This window comes from Panthera onca, chromosome C1 (genome assembly GCF_046562875.1).
Source record: "Panthera onca isolate mPanOnc1 chromosome C1, mPanOnc1 haplotype 2, whole genome shotgun sequence".
Lineage (NCBI taxonomy): Eukaryota > Metazoa > Chordata > Mammalia > Carnivora > Felidae > Panthera > Panthera onca.
This window is the reverse complement of record NC_138346.1, coordinates 107,123,942-107,144,853: the sequence shown is the minus strand read 5'-3', so window position 1 is coordinate 107,144,853 and position 20,912 is coordinate 107,123,942. Positions and strand designations below refer to the sequence as shown.

General features: G+C 41.2%; 1 protein-coding gene and 1 long non-coding RNA gene across 5 annotated transcripts in view; one reads left to right on the top strand and one right to left on the bottom strand.

The window, feature by feature from the left end:
* Nucleotides 1–10,760, bottom strand: part of CNTNAP5 (contactin associated protein family member 5) — an 809,440-nt gene extending 798,680 nt beyond the window's left edge. For all 3 annotated transcript variants that reach the window (XM_078451401.2, XM_078451402.2, XM_078451400.2), the window contains exon 1: nt 10,236–10,760. In XM_078451401.2, coding sequence (XP_078307527.1) covers nt 10,236–10,317 — 82 coding nt within the window. In that variant the 5' untranslated portion in view covers nt 10,318–10,760. The remainder of the gene's footprint in view (nt 1–10,235) is intronic.
* Nucleotides 10,761–11,721: 961 nt separating this feature from the next.
* LOC132673354 (uncharacterized) overlaps nt 11,722–20,912 on the top strand; it is a 48,419-nt gene continuing 39,228 nt past the window's right edge. For both annotated transcript variants that reach the window (XR_009608011.2, XR_009608010.2), the window contains exon 1: nt 11,722–12,235. This is a non-coding gene — a long non-coding RNA (uncharacterized LOC132673354). The remainder of the gene's footprint in view (nt 12,236–20,912) is intronic.

The window sequence follows — 20,912 nt, the reverse complement described above, 5'->3', positions numbered from 1 at the left end:
TTCCGAACACGTGTTCCGGAACATGTGACTTAACTTTATCTCTAATCTCCAGTGTTCCAACATTCCAATCTGCTGGTTTCATTTCTTTTGATTGTGTCAAAAGGTTCCTGATTGTTGTAGAATGAGAGGCATTAATCTCTCTTTTCATATCCTGGTGAGCTCAGCCTGTCTCCAATCAGAAAGAATCTGCCCTGCTGACCCCAATCCTGTAGCCTGGCAGAGCTCATTCACTCAAGGGTAAAACCTCACGCATGTGCTTGCACATCTCCAGGTTACTGCAGCAGGGGTGCAGGGCGGACCTGGAAGAGACTCAACAGACTTCTTGCCCACAGCCCCTCCAAACAGCTCCATTTCCGTTCACTTAGCAGGCTTGTGGCTTTCTTTTCCTCCTGTGAATGGATAAGCCCTTCTCACCTCCCATTATTGATTAAGCATAATGTGTATTTCACAGACCAGTCGCAGTTGATGGCAAATGAAGTTGCTTTTGCTCCAAATGACAGGAGACACAGAGAAGTTGTTCGTCACACAGGAGCCCTGGAAGGCACACGTAGGGAGAAAGAAAGAGCCAGAAAGCTCAGGCCTGTGCCTCTGGGCATATGTGGCCCTCTGCCATGGGTTAAGTGAATCAACTTTGCTCATCCATTTTTAATTGGCGATCTTGGGAAAATATTTTTTTCATCATAGTATAAACATGGCTATAATGCAGAACAGAATGCAAATGTCTGAGAGCTTAAGACAAAAATTCAAGAAATTACATGCTTCAGTGGCTACTTGGGGCAGAATCAAGGATCCCCTGGGTTTTCAGGCTCGCTCTTTCTTTCTTTCTTTCTTTCTTTCTCTCTTTCTTTTTTTTCCGGTGAGTGGCACTTCAGTGGAAAAGTTTGAAAAGTGTTCGCATTGGCCACAAAACACAATAACGAGCCATTTATTAAATGTTGATTGAGACAAGGCAGATGAAAAAAGGTAGCAATAGAGATGGAGCAGAGAAAGGAAGAAGAGAAGAGTAGAAGAACGTAAGGAAGGGAGGGATGGGACAAGGGGAGACAAAAAGGAAGGAGCATTAAGAAGCAGGTGAATTGGGGCCAAGGGGAAGGAACACCGAAGACAAGAAAGCAGAGAGACACGATCTAGGAACAGGAAAGGCTGTTTAATAAACTGATCAAGAACAGAGTGGAGGCCAAGGTGCCACAGCCTTGTTTTGAAGACACACTGTTATGTTTTGCTGTTATGTTTTGTTTTGTTGTTGTTTCTGGCACTACATGGACAGCAATCCTAACCCCCCATCCACAGACAGTCAGTGAACCAAAGGCTTTGGGAATGCACACAGAAATGAATGCACAGCAGATGTTTCATAAATATTTTTTGAATGAATGAATGAATGAATGAATGAGTGAATAATTCACTTGAAAATGGAAGAAGCATTTATGATTCACCAATCATTGTACCAGCACCTGACTTTATAACTTAATGTTAACAAGAGCATATCTGCTATTATCTACCCCATACAGGATTCAGCAGCGCACGGGAGGAAGCTTCTCCTGACCTCCTGCCCGACCCTCCTATAAACAGAGGGCTTTGGACACTGGGGATACTTCACATGACTCCTGCCCAGGTTTACCAGTTTTTCTCAAGGTCTGATCAAGGTCACTTCCCCCCATAATGCTGATATTATCTGTAAAGTTCTGCTCGCTTTTCTGGAAGGGATGTGCTCATTTTTTCTAGATGGATATCCCTGTTCCACTCTCCCATGAGGCTCTCTTTGTGAGCTTTTCAGCGAGCAGGTTCACTGGCCATGGCCCTGAAGCTGTGGTCATACCCTGAAGGAGCTCGGGAAACACGTGAGGAATCCCAACAGTCATGTTTCTGTCAGGTGGAGACCGATTCTCCCCTCAGTCCCCTTGACATTGGAGTTAACATGAGAACAAGTTTTTATTTGCCTTACCAATCCCTCAGCTGTCTGCTCACCCTGATGAAGGGAGTGTGAGCCCTTCTGCCTTTGCCTGAGAATGGAAACATCTTCGCCCTGATTTGTATTATAACTGATCCTGAGAGAATCCATGTTGAGGTTCATTCGTAATTATAATAACAGGCTTAACTATCAATTCCCACATCATGTGCATTTTGTATAGAGTAATTCACGTTATCCTCGTACTAACTCTACAAGGTCCATGTTAGTATCCATAGGAAATGTTCGCTGAGTGAGAATTAAATCAACCCAGAACTCTATGACATACACCCCTCCCAATCTCCCTCACTGCTGCCCCATTGCCTACCTGCTTGGAATATCACAGGTCCTGGGCAAAACCAGGAAGTTGGTAACACTTCTCTTAGACACCTTAAACATTCCCATTCCTTGCCCTTCCCCCACTCAGAACATTCTCTTCTTCAGATATCCAGCACCATCTCTTCTATTAACTTTTCTTCAGGAAAAAGTCTGTTCTTCCCCATGAAGTATAGATCAGCATAGATATACATCCCTATATTTTCTCTCCAGCGGGGCTTTGTGTCTTAAGGATTATTTCCGTGCATTGAAAGGCTTTCTCCTGTATTTACAGATTCAGGGCACTGATGGAGTTGGCGGAAGAACTGTCTGGGGACAGATGGGTAGGGGGTGTTGGAATCAAGTGGGCTTTCCCAAATGCCCTGTGGGAGGCAGATCCCTGTCAGGCCTGACCTTAGAATAGGCCTTAATGGGAGGCTTCACATTTGGTGACTGTGCCCACGTAGTTTATAACAAGGAAATGCTAGAATATAACAGACTTTTTTTTCTCCCCCCCTTCTCACATCTTAACACAATCATGAGCTCAGGGAAGAGCCAATCGTAATATCAAAAATGCATGGCCACATGACAGAGAGGAGTGGGAAACAGAGGAAGGGAAAGTGAGAGGGAGGGAGAGAGGGAAGGGGCAAGGGGGTGGAGGGGGAGAGAAGTGAACATGTATATTCAGCAAACAGTGGCCTAGACAAACACCTACCAGCATCTGTCTGTTAGGCAAATTCCTTTAGACTGCTATTTGCCTTGGACCATCTTCAAAGGGATATTTCTGCTTCCAAAGGTGGATAGTTAAAAATAATATACATCATGAGTGTGTTTTGGCATTTCCCTTTCGTTTTTTTCCCTCTCTTCAACATTACTGTTGTCATCCTTTAAAACTCAATCAATTCAGCTGATCCAGTGAACAGATGGCATTAATCAACCCCCAAGAATATGCACAAAAGCAATTAGAAATGTAGAGACATGGAATTTATGCCAGCAAATCAATTACCAATGATAGCAAATCAAGGTGGTACACCCAAGTTCCCTTTGTTTCTCTTTCCAAAGAGCGGCCACTGATCATAGCCATGATCTCTGGTTTACCCCCTCCCCTACCAGAAGGGGATCAAGAACAGAAACACTGAGGTTTAATTACACATTCCTTAATGACTAGTTCTCACTCTGCTGGCAAAATCCAGCGTAATTTACAGACTACAAGATGCATCAGAATGATGGATACAGACAGCATGTGCTATAGAGTGTCATGCAAATATGAAATATACTGCTCTGAGAATATGGTCGTTTGGTATTCCCAGAGAAGAACTTCATTTCAGAGAACAGAGCACCTTTTCTAGCATCTATAGCTCTCATTTGTCAAAAACAATGGAAGCAGTTATAGAATACATTTTAACCACAAATCTGTGCCTTCTGCGAGTTTACTAGTTCATATATCCCTATGTTTTCAATGGGCTTGGCCATTGCTTGCTTTCTGGTTCTTTGTGACCTCTACAGATTCTGAAAATTCCTTCTTTGGGCTCATATTTATTATCACCTGAGTTACCGTGATCATCTCTTACCTAGTTTTCTTGCCGCTAGTGTTGGCCCAGTCCAGTCTACACTTCATACAGTGATAAAAAAAAAAAATACCTGATTCTGTATTATCGAATTACATATATAAAATCCTTCAATGAAGCTTCACAGCTTCAATGGCAAAGATGAGCTCCCCTCCCTGCTTACCGATTTCTCAATTTTTCTGTCCATTTGCCTAGAGCCTGCTCCCACGATTAGTCACCAAAAATAAACCTTACTCTTAAGCCTTCATACAAACAGCTTGTGATAACCTCCCCAACCCCCCACCCCATTTCTCCAGTGAGTGAAATCTGACTCTGTTGAAGTCTTAACTTCTAAGTCTCTTTCCTCCAAGAGCCTGCCTTGATGCCCCAGTCAATTCGAGATGTGCATTTCGTCTCTCACATTACACGTTGTGCTTATCTTTGCTCTAGCACTTATCACTTTGACGTGATTAAAGATTTATTTTTCTGGCTGCCCGTGTGCAAAGTTCCTTGAGATCATAGACTATATTTTCTTATTCATCTTACTTTCTCTGGTTTCTAGAAAAACCTGAGTTTAGGAAAGAGAGCCTTCAGTTGGGACACATTTCTTCAATAAGTTTTTCAAATGAGTGACATATATGAACTATTAACACTTCAAGCTTCTTCCAAGCACAGCTTAGAGGGGTGACATTGGAGGCTCAGGACAATGTTCTGGGGGTCATGTGGTCAGTATGCAATAAAATAAAATCCTTCCAGTAACTTACTACTAAAATCCTGTTAAATAGCATTCAAACTTTTCCTTTTTATACTGAACCCTGGGCTATGAAGAAAGATTTTTATGGCTATATATTTGTATGTTTCCAGCTTATATAGGAAATGTTCATTAAAATTGCAAAAGCAAGTTAATAAAATTAGCTCAAACTCGGTACGGAGGTCAGGTCTTCTTACCATTTCCAAAATAATAATAAGTAATACTTGCCAGTTTAAAAAAAAAAAAAAAAAAAAAACAAGCCAAATACATTTTAAAAGACTCTAGCAACAGGACCATAGAAGAATTTTTGTTCAAATTCTTAGTTGGAAACCATTCACTGATTCTCTCATCCATTCCTTCGGCCAATGTTTTAGGTACTGAATATAGACATTCAAATGAAATACGATAATTGGGGAACCGTGCACCTATGTGGAGAGACAAGGATTAACAGAAGTGTTGTGGAAATATGAGAAGTCATACCCAGGGGCACTTGACCCAGTAGAGGGAAAGCGTGTGTGTGTGTATGTGTGTGTGTGTGTGTGTGTATGTGTGTGTGTGCGCTTACAAGTCTTCATCAAGGCTATGCTGTTCCTCTATCCAGTTTTTTATTGAAACTTTAAAAGAAAACTAAAGCATCTGGTGCTCATCCAGCTATAAGGCCTCTTATATTTGACCATTGTGATGTTTGGGATCTAGCATCAAATCTAGATTCCAATTTTCTTTCTTTCTTTCTTTTCTTTTTTTTGTAGTGTATAACTCAGGAGTTGGCTGTGGTGGAAACTGCTCCCTCCCTGCCCTTTACTATGGATAGAGCTATGGAGACTAACCTAACCATAGGGATCCCAAGGCAACTTGCCAACTCACATACAGCCCCCAACTGAATGCACGGGAATTAATTTCATAGCTTGCAGAGTCTGATCTTTGGAGATAGACACAGGTCCAAATTCTGATTTTTTTTTTCATTGCTTAGTTTTATGATCCTGGGAAAATTATTAACTTCTATTAACCTTAGATTCACTCATCTGTAAACTGGATTTAATAAAGTCTACCTAGCTGTGCTACCTTGCCAAATTATGTGGACACAGCATATGAAGTGAGAGATACGAAGTGCACCGTAGTTAGTAGGAATTAAAACCTATTATGTTGTTATTCTAAATATAATTGCTTAACAATTTTCAGCATGGCCATCACAGAAGCATCCAAATGGAATGACCAGTAGGCAACATCAGGAGTTAAAGACAAAAATACATTAGGACTAGATAGGACCTTAATAATCATTCGATACAACTCCTTCAGTTAATACACCAAGATCATTAGGATAAGTCAATAACCTCTACAAGGACACCTGCCAGAAGGTGTCAGAGATCTGATGAATGAAGACAGCTTCCCTAATATATTAAAAATGCTATTACTGGCTCAAAGTGAGTACACAGAATCTTCAGGACAAAGTCTCATTGAGTGAACGATGACTCTATTATGATCTTTGTGGTAACTGGACCCTCTCCCCATCTTCCTAACTGGCAGGGATAATTAGCATCCTATATTCTAGCCATATTTCAGCAGAGTTCTGGCAAAGAAGCTACAGGGCTTTGGATCACCAGTGAAAGCTTTTAGGAACATTTCAAACGATATCACATTGCTTTGTTTTGTAACAAAGGGGCACTGAAAAGTAAAATGATGTAGAAAAGGAAAACGGGGTCCTACTAAAGAAAGAAAAGGCAATTGGGAAGAGCTGGAATGAAAAAGAAAGAAAACGTCAATTTAGAGGAGAGTTATTCATTTGAATGAGAATAGGGGCTGGGGTGAGGTTATTCAAATGGAAACCAATTTTCTCATAATACCCTGGTGTGAACATTGCTCTTCTAGTTTTTCAGGTATATTTTCCAATGGTGAAAATATGAATCTGGTTTGGAGATGGGGGCTCTAAGGGTTGAAGGGAAAGAGAGTTCACATGAATTGTCAAAGATCAGCCTAGCCTGTTCAACCTTAGGAAAATCTTTAGGACTCTTCCAAATCACCCTTGTAGTGCTTCCTTTACTTCTGCTGACTGTAAATGCCACAAAAGTACACCTCAAACACTCTCCTGCTGGAAAAAGTCAGCCTGATCTTTATTTATAATTTTACCTATCGACTGGGCTTGCGCAGAAGCTTCGGATCACTCAAAGTATATCGCACCTCTTTACTTGAGGATGTTTATGAATAGGAGTGACGTCCTAGGATACTTTAGATGAAGTTCCGTCTGTGATGAATGGCATCATCAGAGAATAAAGAGTTGTTTATTTCTTTCTCAAGGCTGTTATCTCCTTGAACCTGGTATGTAGCACCAGCAGGTAAGATGCTTGAGGATCATTCAAAGTGACTTACTGGGTCAAAATTAAGGCTGTCATAATCACATAACATCTGACGATTGTTAAAAATAGAACCAAGAGTGACCCTGTGAGTATCCCATGCATTACTTTTATCTTCTGAGTGCAAGTTCTATTATAATAGTCTTTCAACATACCTAATATTTGAAGAATCTTCTCAGTAAAATATTGAGCTGCTGTTCTGTTTGGGAGAAGAAACGCATCTCAATAGCTGTTTTATACCCAAGCCTGAGTACAGGGAAAGTTGCATAACCGGACAGGTTATGTTAGCTGTGGCATAACCAGGGCTAGAACCCGTCAGCATTTCAAACTCCTACTTTCACTCGAACACCAGCAAGTCACATCGTTTCTTCTTGTGTCAAAGGAGTTGATATTATATGTAAAATGGTTTTTCATTTAACGCTGGTCTATCATAGCTACATTCGAAATTAACTAACTCCCTCGGGGTAAACCCAAAGGAGATGTTGTAGCTACTTAATATCCTGAAAATCTGGAATGAGGGAATTTCCAGAGTTTTTATTACTGGTTGGTAATTATGTTCTCCGCACAGATTCCTAATATCTATTCTGTAGCTGGCCTTCTAACCTGACTTTATTTTAATTTTGTGTAATTAGAAACTTATAAAATCTATAATTGGGTAAGCATTCATTTCTCTCTTACAGATGAACACCCAAGTTTTGGTCAGATTATGAGAAAATTAAACATGCACACACACACACACACAGACACACACACACTCATTCTACACACACTAGTAATATCAACACATTATTATTAGAATAATGTAAACAATTAAAAGTTGTTTTTATTTGAACAAAGTTCACAGGCATTCTTAGGTACCATTTAGCATCTTGGGTAAATACCCCATTTTGGGGGCTACTGTCATGAATGAGGGAAAATACTACTTCAAAATATAAAAAAATCTTGAAAAAAACTCTCCAAATAACCTATATACTTACACAAATTGACTATTAGGAGATTTATCTTCCTCAGTATATGCATATAATTCCTAATGGATTGTAGATAAATAGTAAATCAAAGCCCTGTATTTAATGGATAAAGTGTGTGCACAATTGAAGTCTGGGAGAATTGTGGAATGTTAATGTTTTTTTTCCTTAGAGGTTCTGCAACACAGGTTCTGAAGACCACCAAGATACACTGATTTGAGAGGCAATTTTCTGCTGCCATTCTATTGAATTAACGCATTTTGTTCGGCATGATAAAAAACATGTATCATTCTTTGAGAACACCGACCCCCAAATATTTAACAAGCAGTGTGCCCTCAATTGAAATGTTGATTGGAAATAGGGAAATCAAACTGTCACCTGATGAAATACTAAAGCTCATTATCACAAAGTTCCATTTTCAATGTTAAGAATTAGCTTTATTGCTGCATCAGTAAGCACGAGCCTTAAATCCACGCCATGTAGGTTTCATGAGCATTATTACAACATATTAACCATAATTCAATTAATTTACAGAAAATGGCATTCTGCAACTTATTTTTTTTTCCTTTGCTCTTAAGAAAAGGTGCTATATAAGGAAGCCCAAACCACATTCCTACAGAGTATGTTCTACCTCTTTCACCCTTATTCCTCACCCCACCTTTGTGGATCTTCAAAATATTCACTATTTCCAGAGAAGTAAATGTGCTAAAGGAAAAAGAGCCATTTCACGGCTACACCTTTGCATCATTAGGACAATACTGACCTCTAGTGTTTTAGGAGGTAGACAGGCTAACTCAGCATCATGCCTAACTTCCTCTAACTAAACCACTTAGATGTTTTTCTAAAGCACCATGGGAACAATTTCACTTAAAAGAAGAAAAAGGAGAAGGAAGAGGAGGAAGAGGGGGAGGAGGGGGGGGAAGAGGGAGGAGGGGGAAAAGAGAAACATCAGATTCTAACCATTTTCTTTCTATTCTCTGAAATGATTTCTAAACTAAGTCCCTCTGGCTCCTTCCTCCCTTTAGAGAGACTGACCTCTTTAGCCCTCCTTTAGAATACAAACTTTCATAAAGTCTTTATAAGGCATATACCTTATAACTATGGATTCTGAGTCTCCAAAATTTCCAATCACAGATAGAGACTCTGGCTCTGCTTTGGATCATTTCCAGTAAACAACATTTGTCTAAATGTCCTCCCTTGAGATGCAACACTGGGTTGAGTACCTCTTACCCAAGGTCCTCTTGGACCTAAGAGGGTGAGGAGTGATATAGGGGGATTGACAAGTACTAAGTAGTCTTCCCATCTTTCTCTAACAGCGATGTTATGTCCCAACGTGCTTAAGCAATTCTGAGGTTCCTGGCCGGGTTAGCAGAGAGGGGAGCAAGCACAGAAACTCAAGGAACCTTGATAAACCATCTTTGGAAACAACACAGATGGCTTAATTGTGTTCTTTCTCATTTAGGAGTTCCCAAGCTGGAAAAACTTCCCTCTCTCTGCCTAGAGAGGCAGCTGAGCAATTGAGCTTGAACCTCTGATGGCTCCAGCGATTTATTCAACTTTGACGAACTGGGTTCTTTAAATACACAGTGCAGGTGGCGGATCCCCAGGTGTCCAGCCTTCCTGCCTATTAAATTAAATGCCCTGCACTTGCTGAGGTTAGAGCTTGGACGACAGAGGGTACACTTAGTGCATACTCATTATGTGTTCTTTGGCACAAAGATTTTGGGGGTGGAGTGTGCATCAAAAGCTCTTCCTTCTGGAACAGGGGCAGCCATTGATCTTGTGGTTTGACTACACTGGGCCACGACTCTTAGGCCAAAACTCCCAATCCCAGTAAACCGGTGCCTCTCGGTTGCGAGATACCCCAGCTGAAGCTTTCTGCCTGGGGGAGAGCTGAAAGCCGCGTCTCGTGAGGCAGTGGGCACACTGCAAATCCCAGGCAGCCGCATTCGGAGACTGTCACCGCTATCACCCAGCGCGGTGGCCGGGAGCATCTGTATCTCGGGGAGCTCACAGCCCTCGGTGCCTACGATCTGAACCCGGGGCCCTTCTCAGGAAAAGCTCTGCTTAGACACCAGGCAGGCGTAGAACGCGGAGCTGGCTTGAGGCTAAAGGAAGGCGATCCCTCCCTTCTCCCCGGAACTTTGCGATTCGGGGAGAAGGGCAGGCAACCCGGTGGGGCTGGCTCATCGGAGCTAACTTTTGGGATGGTTTGAGGGATGGAACCACACCAATCAGCAACCCCCGCCCCCCTTCCCCTCTGCTCGGGGCAGGCACAACTGAACACGCGTGGACACTTGAGGGTCTTTCTCCCACGCTCGCGTTCCCCACCTCACCTACCCGCTCCCAGCTCCTGGTACTCACAATTTGTCGCCGTGAATCCTACATGCCACAAGCCGGAGAGCAGCAAAGTGAGAACGCTGGTCAGCCGTGGTACAGAATCCATTTCCCCCGAGGAAGCGGTCCCTCCCAGTCGGATCCCAAATTCGCAGGCGCCGGCCGCGGCTGCCGCTGCGCCTTCTCTCTCTCTCTCTCTCTCTCTCACTCTTGTCGTCCTCTCTCCTGCGCGCCGCCTGGCCCCCTCCCGCCCCCCCAAGGAGAGCCACTCGCTGCTTCACTCCATCCCGTGTCCAGAAGCTCCACCGAAAGCACAGCGGGGTCTGCCTTGGAGCTGCGGCTGGAGCTGCGGGGCCCGCACCTGCCGCTCGCTGTGCGCGCCCGCCTCGCCCGCCTCGCCCGCCTCGCCCTCCGCTCCCCCTCCTTAAAGGCGCAAAGCCGAGCCCCGCTGCAACAGCAGGCGGCGAGCCGGGCGCACGGCCGCTGCACCTCGGCCGCCGGCGCTGGGATCCGCACCCGGGCCGGCCGCTCCTTATAGGCGAGCGGGGCGCGCGGCACCGCCCCCGGCCAGGCCCGCCCCGCGCCCTCCTATGAGAGCGGCCTGGGCGGGTCCTCCAGGCCCCGCGCGGCGGCCGTGCGCTCCGGCTGCCCCGGGGGCCGCGGGCCCCTCTCCCGCGAGCGCTCTCCGCGCTCGCCTCCCCTCCCTTCCCTTCTCCTCCCCTTCGCACCCTCCCGCCCCGCCCCCGCCCGGGAGGAGCAGAGGCGCTGACCTTTCCCCCAGGTTTTCCTAGAACGCCGCTGCCCTAGGGATTCTGCAGGGAGTTGCAAGACAGAACGCAGCGGCCAGAGCGAATTTCCCGTGGAAAGCTTGGCAAGGAGCTAACGACATGCCTTTTTTCTTTTTCTTTTTCCTTTTCCTTCTTTCTCTTTCTTTCTTTCTTTCTTTCTTTCTTTCTTTCTTTCTTTCTTTCTTTCTTTCTTTTTCTTTTTCTATTTTAAGGGGAGAGGGAAGACTTGAATTTTTGAAGGATTTCCCCCGGGGTTGCTTCCTACTAAGGAAGGCCGACGGGTATGGGCGGTGTTGGGGTTTTTGATGTAGCGACTTAATGTCAGGTCCGCGCCCCCTGCTCTGCGACCCCCGCGCGGGATGCCACAGCTCGCACTTTCAGGGCGGCCACATACACACACACACACACACACACACACACACACACACACCCTCCATGCTGTTGGCAGGGAGCTTGGGGCGACCACTGTAAGATGTTCCGGGCTTTAGGTCTCCGAGAGAGGGAGACACAAATTATGTGTGGTAATGGGGAGAGTCAGGGTGGGGGCCCCGGTTGACTCCGAAGATTGGAGATCTGAGCCTCCCACCCCCGCCCCCTCACCCCACCCCACCCCACCCTGGCCCCGTCCCCCCACCCTATCCCCCCACCCCCGCTGAGGGATTTAAATTTCAGAGGAGGTAAAGAGTAGTTCTTTTTCTTCCTGGATGCTTATTAGAAACCCTGCTTCTGTCTTTGGCTTCTGGTTTGTATCTGGGGACTCTCCTGCTTTACCATAAATCAATTTATTTTGTTTTTATTGGAAGCTGTCAGAGAGCTGCCAAACCTTAACAAAATGAGGGACTATAACGATTTCTCCTATGTGAAGCTTACAATCAAGTTAGGGGTAGAGTCACTTCAGAGGAAGTTGATGTCTCCCCTTCCCTCCCCATCCTCCCTCCTGCAGCAGCATCTAGGCTGCTTCTGCATGAATCCTAAGGTTAACTTTGTGGTTTTTGGTTAGAGCTCTGCTCACATCTTCGGAATACTAAAAGGAGTTGAATAACAATTCGATTTGTGACACCATCATTTTCATAGAGAGGAGAGAATTCTGGGGGTCCTTTCACGTGTAACTTACAATGATGCTCTTGTCTCTGAGCTTCTAATTGAAAATAACTGTGCCAGCTACTAGATTCTTGGGCAACCGGAAGACTTCTCCGGCACAGGCTTTACCTGTGGAAGGACGGCCATTTCCAGGAGATGGTGAGTCACAACACATCAAAGCTGAGGTGATCCAAGAAGCTACCCTGGTGGGTAAGGAGTAAGGAGGGGGCTGGTGCCCAAAGTCAAGCTGATCGGTCTTGCCTCTCCTACTGAGTGTCCCAAGTGCTGCCACCCAATCTGTGGCCTTTGAGTATTTCAGGTTCTAAAACACCTATGTAGATAATTTAATCATACTGGAGAGTGTAGAAAATAATAGGCACCATTATCCAGCCTTGTATGTTCTTTAACAGACGGTTTTTAGAAGAAATAAAATAGTACACATATAATTTAAGTTGCTTTTGCGTTCTTGTCTAATCCCAGTTATCTCCTACCATATCTAAAGGTAAACACTTTTATTCTCATTCTCATACATTGTGTTTTTATACATTTACCACACATATTTACATCCCTAAACAATATATGGTATCACTTTGGTTGCCTTTAATCAATATATAAATGGTATCATACTGTTTCATTTTGCACCTTGCAATTTACTCGGCATTATATTTTTCCAGTTTCTTTGCTTGGATATATGTAGTGCTAATTCTTTCATTTTAACTGCTGTATTATATTTCATTTTATAAATAAGCCACAACGTAGTCGTTAATTGTTCTGCTTATGAACCTACAGACTATTTCTAGGTTTGCTTGTTTGTTTTTTCTCAATGTGAACTATGCACTCTTATACCCGTCTCTTACTTTTTCTCAAATATGTACTTAGGAGTAGAATTTCCATATCTTGTGAAATGCTTATCTTCAGCTTTAGCAGGTATCTCTCATTGCTTTGTAAAATGATGTTAGCAATTCATATGTCTTCCCCCACTAGCAGTGGGTGAGATTTCCCCTTGCTCCATAAGACCTCTCTTTTTAAAAATGGGAATATGATACCCAGAGAGTACAGATTTTTATTCACAGAGTTTAACGCTCCCCGACATCATCCCATCTTCTACACCTCTCCAAAAAATATTTACATAAATAAATATTTTCTTTTAATTATGAAAGATGTGGGCTTCATTTCCTATTACAGTGACTTAAAACTGAATCTATCTGGGTCAATAAAATGTGCTTGAAATATATATTAAAAGGCAATTAGGGAAATTTGTTACGGGAAGCCCCCAAACTGTGAATAATCTTCTAGATATTAGTAAATATTGGAACTCTGCATTTAGATGTTCACATGCAATCCTAGCGTATAGTATATAAATTGCACCTAATTTAAAGTGCTATTTACAGTTGTAGCTTTCCTCTCTCTCTCTCAAATACACCTGTTCTCAGAGCAACTTTGAGCCTGAAACAGCAGACATTTGTCTAAGATTTGTTAACATTTCAGGGGTAAACAGCTGTTCCTCTTAGACAATAGTGTAAACAATACCATCTTCTGGGGGCATTTTGCCAACACGTTTTTATTAGCTGTAGAATATTAATCACTGTTAAAACCGTTCTCAGCCAGATTGATATTTACCTTTTGAAATTCTTTCGTCAACCTTTTAGTCTGACAAATCCACCTTTCAAATGCTGGAGTGGAAGCTGAATATCGTCCCTTAACCCCCATGTTGCTTGATATAGGACTCATACATGCAGAACACCTTGCTTTGAAGAAGCTTAAAAATGATGCATAGATAGAGCAGATTGATTGCTCCTAGGAAATGAGGAAAAATGGATCACTGAAACCCTCAGATACCTGCATCTTCGAAGGATAAATCGGAACATCTTCTCAAGACAAACGCATATCTGAAATCTTAAAAAAGAAATGAAGTGGACAGGATTCGGTGTTCATGTCCCTTCGATTTTCCCTTGGGCCCTCCCACTTCCTTCCTTTTAATAGAGTGGAAGGGAAAGGAGCATTCATCCCCTGGCATCTTAACCTTGGAATATTCAACAGGTGGTTTGCCTCCTTGATTCTGTAATTCTGCTGTGAGGCATGTAGCAGCTATGTTTGACCATCTCCATGTTACAGATGATATCCTAAGAGGAGACAGATATTGACATCTGAAGGATCACACAGAATTAATGGCCCCAACTGACAGGACACCTTAAAATGAAAACCCATCCATCTTTTTTTCTTTTGTCTTTATAGAGCTAATAGGTAAAATTCACCGTGACATATGAGTACCTGGCGTGTACGAGAGAGGATTCTGCATTGGTCACCATAGTCTGTTGTGCGTCTCAGTACTTTTGGATTATTTCAGTTTCACATATTCATGGTTTGTTGTAAAGATGGCAGGATGATTTCTGCTGCCACTCATATCTTTAAAAATAGAGTTCTTAAAAATATTGATGTGGCAGAAAGTTAATTTAATATTCTTCTTTTCATCCTTCTTTTAAAAAATGTTTTAATTTTTTTTCTTTTTTTGTTTTTGTTTTTGATTTTTTCTCCTTAGAGCATGTGGCCAGTACCATGCTACACCTGTAGGGTGTAGGAAATGGCAAGAAAAAAAAAAGTTCCTGCTCTGAGGAGCTAAAAATGACTTGGGAGAGTAAGATGTTTAAAAAGTTAAGATGACAATACAAATTAACATATGTTTAAGTGCCAAATAGCCCAGATAATAAGTGCTATAGGTGTTTTTAAGTTGACAAAGATTGCTTCCTCTGGGAAGGAAAACTTGCAATTGGCATAAGGAAGTGGTTGTCTCTTTGGGGGTAAATGGATTTGAGTCACCCTTTGCCATGAGGCTTGTTATTGAATTCAGGTTAGGTCGGGTGCCTTTGCCCTCACAGGAAGTCACATGTTAGGGTAATGAAGGCAGAATTCTACTTTTACAGAAGAGCTGGCTTTTCCATTAAGGCAAATTGACCTCAGCCAAAGGTTGACAACAATTCACTTGAGCCTCTCCCCGCTACTTCTGTCTCCTTGTTCCATCTCAAACTCAATCTTGTAACCACCGTGTTCATCCTTGACATCAAAACTAGCCATCTTCTTACATCGATCTCCTATGAATAGAAAAACCCTTTATATACCTTCACCTGAAACACATGTTTTTTTCAGCTGGTATACGTCGTTCTGTTGGTACATACTACTCTTTCTTCCTTCTGTGGACTGCTTCTTCCCAATTGGCTACTTTTTGCTCACCATTGCACTCCAAATTCAGCTAACACATCTCTCTTGAAGTCTTTTTCAATTCCTTTATATTGTTTCTCTTCATAGGGTTTCCTCACTCTGAGTAGTTTCTCAGAAGTAATTTATCAGTTAACATTCAACTTGGAGTCTTCAGCATACATGGAGGCTTTTGAAAAATATTTGAGGGGCGCCTGAGTGGGTCAGTTGGTTGAGCATCTGACTTGATTTTGACTCACTCAGGTCATGACCCCTAGGGCATGGGATTAAGCCCCACATCAGGCTCTGCACTGAGTGTGGAGTCTACTTGGGGTTCTCTCTCCCTCTGCCCCCTTCCCCATTCATGCTCTGCCTCTGTCAATAAAATGTAAAAAAAATGATGAATGGATAATATTAGATATAAAAAAGCCTTGTCAACTTTTTAAAAGATATACCCATCCCCTCCCCTCACCCCTCTTCATCCATTGCACCAGAATTCAGAGTCTCCTTTGAAGGCATTTATGCTTATTTACCTTGTAAATCAAGATATCAGTTATATGGAAAAATCAATAGGAATGCAGTTTAGGTTAGTATCTTTATAGTTAATTTTTCCTAGCCATATATTTCTCAAAAACTTGGATTTAGTTTTTGAGAGGAATTCAAAAGTATTTTGAATGTATTTATGTAAGTATATTTGTATAATTCCAGCCATGCCACATCCAGAACGTATGTCACAAAGAGGATGTCTCCTCTTTACTTATTTCTGGCTCTTTCTGAGGGAAGTGGTGCCAACAATCACTCAGAAGTCATTTGTGATATATATCATGTTTCAAGACAAACCTGTTTCGAGTTTAATGGAAAGTATTCTGAGCTTAGGATCAGAAACCCCAAGCATTAGCCTTGACTTTGCAGCTTACCAGATATGAGACCTTGAGTAAATACTCTTGAGATTCAGCTTCTACATCCGTAAATTGTGAAGTGTGATCATTTCTGGCTTTGGTATTTGGGCATGGTGAATAGAAAGAATCATACATGTAAAAGTTTGTTGTTGTTGTTGTTGTTATATAGGAAAGTTCTAAATATTATGCCCTAGTTCAAAGAAGACAATTTAGGGGTGCCTGGGTGAGTCAAGTGCTTAAATGTCAAACTTTGGCTCAGGTGATGATCTCGCAGTTTGTGGGTTCGAGCCCCACGTCAGGCTCTGTGCTGACAGTTCAGAGCCTGGAGCCTGTTTCAGATTCTGCATCTCCCTCTCTCCCCATCCCTCCTCTGCTCATGCTCTGTCTCTCTCTGTCTGTCAAAAATGAATAAATGTATTTTTTTTAAGAAGACAATTTATTCAGCCCCTAACCACTGGATTTCTCATGCATTTTATTTGCCAGTTCATCCATAGAGTAAAAATACATGCAAATATCTGAAAAGACCATCCATTCTACAGGAAATATACATAATTCATTATTCAAAGGCAACACAATAATTCAGTCAACTGACATTAATTTATTGAGCAAGGATGATGTGCCGAGACATGTATCATTTCCTTTTGGTTAAATAGTTGCCGTAGAAAAGAGCTGATCTGGTCCTGTCTTCAAGGTTCTTACACCCCTCACAATTTCTAGATAGGGGAGGTAGTGTATGCAAATGTAAGTTTCCAACTTCTGCCTTGATTGCAAAAGAAACAAAAAAACAAAAACAAAACAAAACAAAAAACAACAATCCAGTCTGGTGAAGGAATCATGACCTGAGAAAGCCTTTACAATTATATTTCCCATTGAGAGTGAGTGTCTGGTTCTTGCCTTGTGTCCCTGTTCTGACCAATAAGACTCAGGGGGATGGAGAGATTGTCTTCTCGGAAAGGGAGAGGCGTGTTAATACAAATCCTGTTGTCCCTGCAGCTTTCCCCGCAGCATGGTCAGTATCTTATGAGGGCATGAGTTTTGTAACTCCAGTAGACATCTTGGGAATATGAGGGAATGGCCAGGACAATGACATGGCAAAAAGTAGAGACATATCATGGGTATTAATTACAATATTGAGTTACTTCTACTGTGGAACAATAAACATCTGTATTATTTAAACCACTCCTAGTTAGGTTCTCTGGAGAAGTATAGAACATTTATTAAATATCACCCTGAGTAGGCATTGTGACTTTGTTTTCTCTTTTAGAATTCATGGCAAAATTCCGAGGGAAGTATCATTAGCTACATTTGGCAGATAAGGATACCAAGACTTGTGAAATTTGAGTAACATTGCCCAAAGCACAAAGCTATTAAGCAGAAACGCGGAGATTCCAATTCCAGAGTTTAGGTTTATCATGCCATTGCTAGTGCCACAAATGCTCGGCAATGAAATAAATCTACTGAGTCCTGTGTGTGTATATGTGTGTATGTGTGTGTGCGTGTGTGTGTGTACTTAACTTGCTCATTTGATCTCAGAGATGACTGGCAAATTGGTTTCTACTATTAAAAAAATTCTTTAGGGTTACTGCTGCCGTGTTTCTGTCTCTGAGGGAATAGCTGTCTCTAAAGCCAACTTGCTATTTCTAACTTGGTTGAAGAAAATTAATGAAGAGCAGCAATGATCTCTTCCATTCCATGTGCACATCTGGTGCTTAAGTAAGTCAGGCTGACATCTGAACATAAGATCCGCGGTAACCACTACGGTGAAAGCTCCCCTACAACCTTTTACCATTTTCCAAAGGTGTATTTTTCAGAAAATAAATTATTTGGAAGGAGAAAGAGCTGATTTCAAAGGATTATTTCATTATGTAACCTAATACCTAGCAGTTCTGTCCTTTTGTCCCTTTTCCATTTGAATCAGCACCGAAAATACGGTGCAAACGTCTATAATTTGCTTTTTACTGGCGTTTTTAATAAGGTGGACTGAATGTTAGCCTAGAGCCAGCAGGGGGTGTGTTGACTAGTGGGAAGAAAAAATTCCCAAGCAGATTTGAAGCAGCAGTGTGGGGGACTTCGTAGGTTGCTGAATTATTGTTCATTTGGAGGAACCTGGAGAGAGGATGCCAGAGAGGGTAAAGGAACAAAACCAAATCTGTTGATGACTTACTTTAAGTTTTTCCTTACACCTCTGATATTATGTCTATTAAGAAATCATGCATGACCAAGAATAATAATAGAAGTTTATGATCAAACACATTGAATAAAATCCATGATCTTAATTATTTTTATTTTTATTAAAAATAAATATGCCAGATCTCTTTTTCAATGAAAAACTTAGAGTTTTGTTATCACTTGAAGCTGTGCAATTTAGAAAAAAATATTTTCAGGGTTTCGTATATGTATAGTGATACAGACATTTTGACTGTGTTTTTTCTGTATTGCTCCATTTTAATCTTTATTTTCTTTATAAGTCACATCAGTCACTATCTACTAAGTGTCTTCTCTAGTCTAGCCCTGTATGAGGAACTGCACATACTCAGTTAATTAGGGATAACTGTGATTTTGAGGAAATTATGGCACAGTTATGAAGATAAATGCCTTCAAATTTCAGGGAAACTTGCTATGTGTTAAATACAAATTTTCCTCTGTTTTATCATAAAAGAAACTATTTTAAAGGTTAAGTTAATATGTATGTATGACTTAAGACATTCTCCATTCAAAATTATTAATATACGGATGTTTGTAATAAGTTAGTTACATCAATTCATTTAAGTGGAATGTGTTTTGATTCAATGCACATAAGATCTCTATTTGGTATCCTATTTAAAAAAACCTCTACAATGTATAACTAGATAGTGGAGGTACAAAGATAGTACCTGCTCTGCTCTAAAGCTATATACAACTTAAGAAAGGATTGGCATACAAGCAAAAAAAGATATAGGCAAGTGTTTGGGAAACCTTAGCTCATAGGTCAAAGCAGGTCTACTGTTTGTGTTTGAACAGTACACATACTATGATTTTTTTTTTTTTTTTACATTTTTTAGTGGCTGCAAAGAAATGCAAATTCCAGTGTCTACAAAAATTTTTGGTCTATAAATAAATGTTAGGGTCTACAATAAATTCTTTCTTCTTTCCTCCCTGCTCCCTCTCTCCTTCCTTTCTCTTTCTCTTTTTCTTTCTTTCTTTCTTTCTTTCTTTCTTTCTTTCTTTCTCCTTTCTTTCTTTCTCTCTTTTAAAATACAGCCACAGTAATTTGTTTACATGTTATCTATGGCTGTCTTTGCATTACAATAGCAGAGTTGAGAAGTGTCCACAGAAATTATAAGATCTGCAAAGCCTAAGTTATTTACTAGATGACTCTTTACTGACCCCTGATATAGTCTATAAAGTGCAACACTAGAATAGAATTCAAGGTATAGATGCACTATACATTGGAGGACATGATATTGTTCATTCATCCATTCAGATTTTTTCTTTTTTATCAAGACCCTTTGATATATCAGATACCACGGGATAAGCTGACTAACAAAAGAATCCCTTGAGGGGTGGATATGTAGATTTATTGGTGCTAATTAGATTGAGTTAAACATATTTCTGTTAAATGAGTTGAGTTTGGATGTTCACAATGTTTCACTTCCCCTAAATAAAATAAAATATAATTGTATTTATTATATAAACTATAATAACATAAAATATCATTGGTTCCTATTCTTTTGATCTTTGGAGATTGTTGAGAAATTTTGATTTTCTTCCCATAAATTCCTGTTGCTTATTGACCGCATGTTTTTATGTATGCTTACATTTTGGTATTTATTGTGGCTTACTTACAACCTTGCATAATTGCAAAAAACTCCTATATACATTTTGCTTTTAGCATTTTTTTTAACATTTTTCCCCATTTACTTAATAATTCATACTCTTTCTCTCTCTTCGCTTTCTTTCTGTGGCTGTCATCTTCTATAGTTCCTCTATTTCATTGACTCATCCAACACCTGGGTCAACACAAGGAAAGATCCAGAAAGTGTCAGGCAGAGAACAGCAGTGAAAGCTCGTGATACTCATGATTTCATATACAGACAGTTCCTGCCTTCAGATGGTTCTATTTACAATTTTCTTCTACTTTATTATGATCCCAAAGTGATACATATGCAGTAGAAATGGTATTTCACATTTTTATTTTGGAAATTTTCCCCAGGCGGATAAGGTGGTAACATCCTGTCTCATGATGTTGGGCAATGACAGTGAACCACAGCTCCTAGTCAGCCACAGATCATGAAGGTAAATAACCGATGCATTCTGTACCCACACCACCACCCCGCTTCCCACTTTACTACAGTATCCAATAAATTATATGAGATAGTCAACACTTTATTATAAAGCAGTCTCTGTGTTAGATGATTTGGCCCAACTGTAGGCTGATATATGTATTCTGAGCATGCGTAAGTTCAGTGGGCTAAGCTATGATGTAGGTTAGATGTATTAAATGCATTTTTTACTTACGATATTTTCAACTTATCATCGGTTGGTTAGGACATACCCCCATAATAAATTGAGGAAGTTCTATATTTTGTCCCTGTCTGACAACTAACTACAATTGAATTACATGCCAAGGGAAACAAATCCAACACAGTGGAGACTCACACCTAGAAGAGGACTTGACCTCTTCCTGCGGCCCCGGAGTTTCCTAGAGAACTTAGCTTATGTGTTGAGCCAAGAGAGATGGGAGGAGAAGGGTGTGTTTGAGGAGG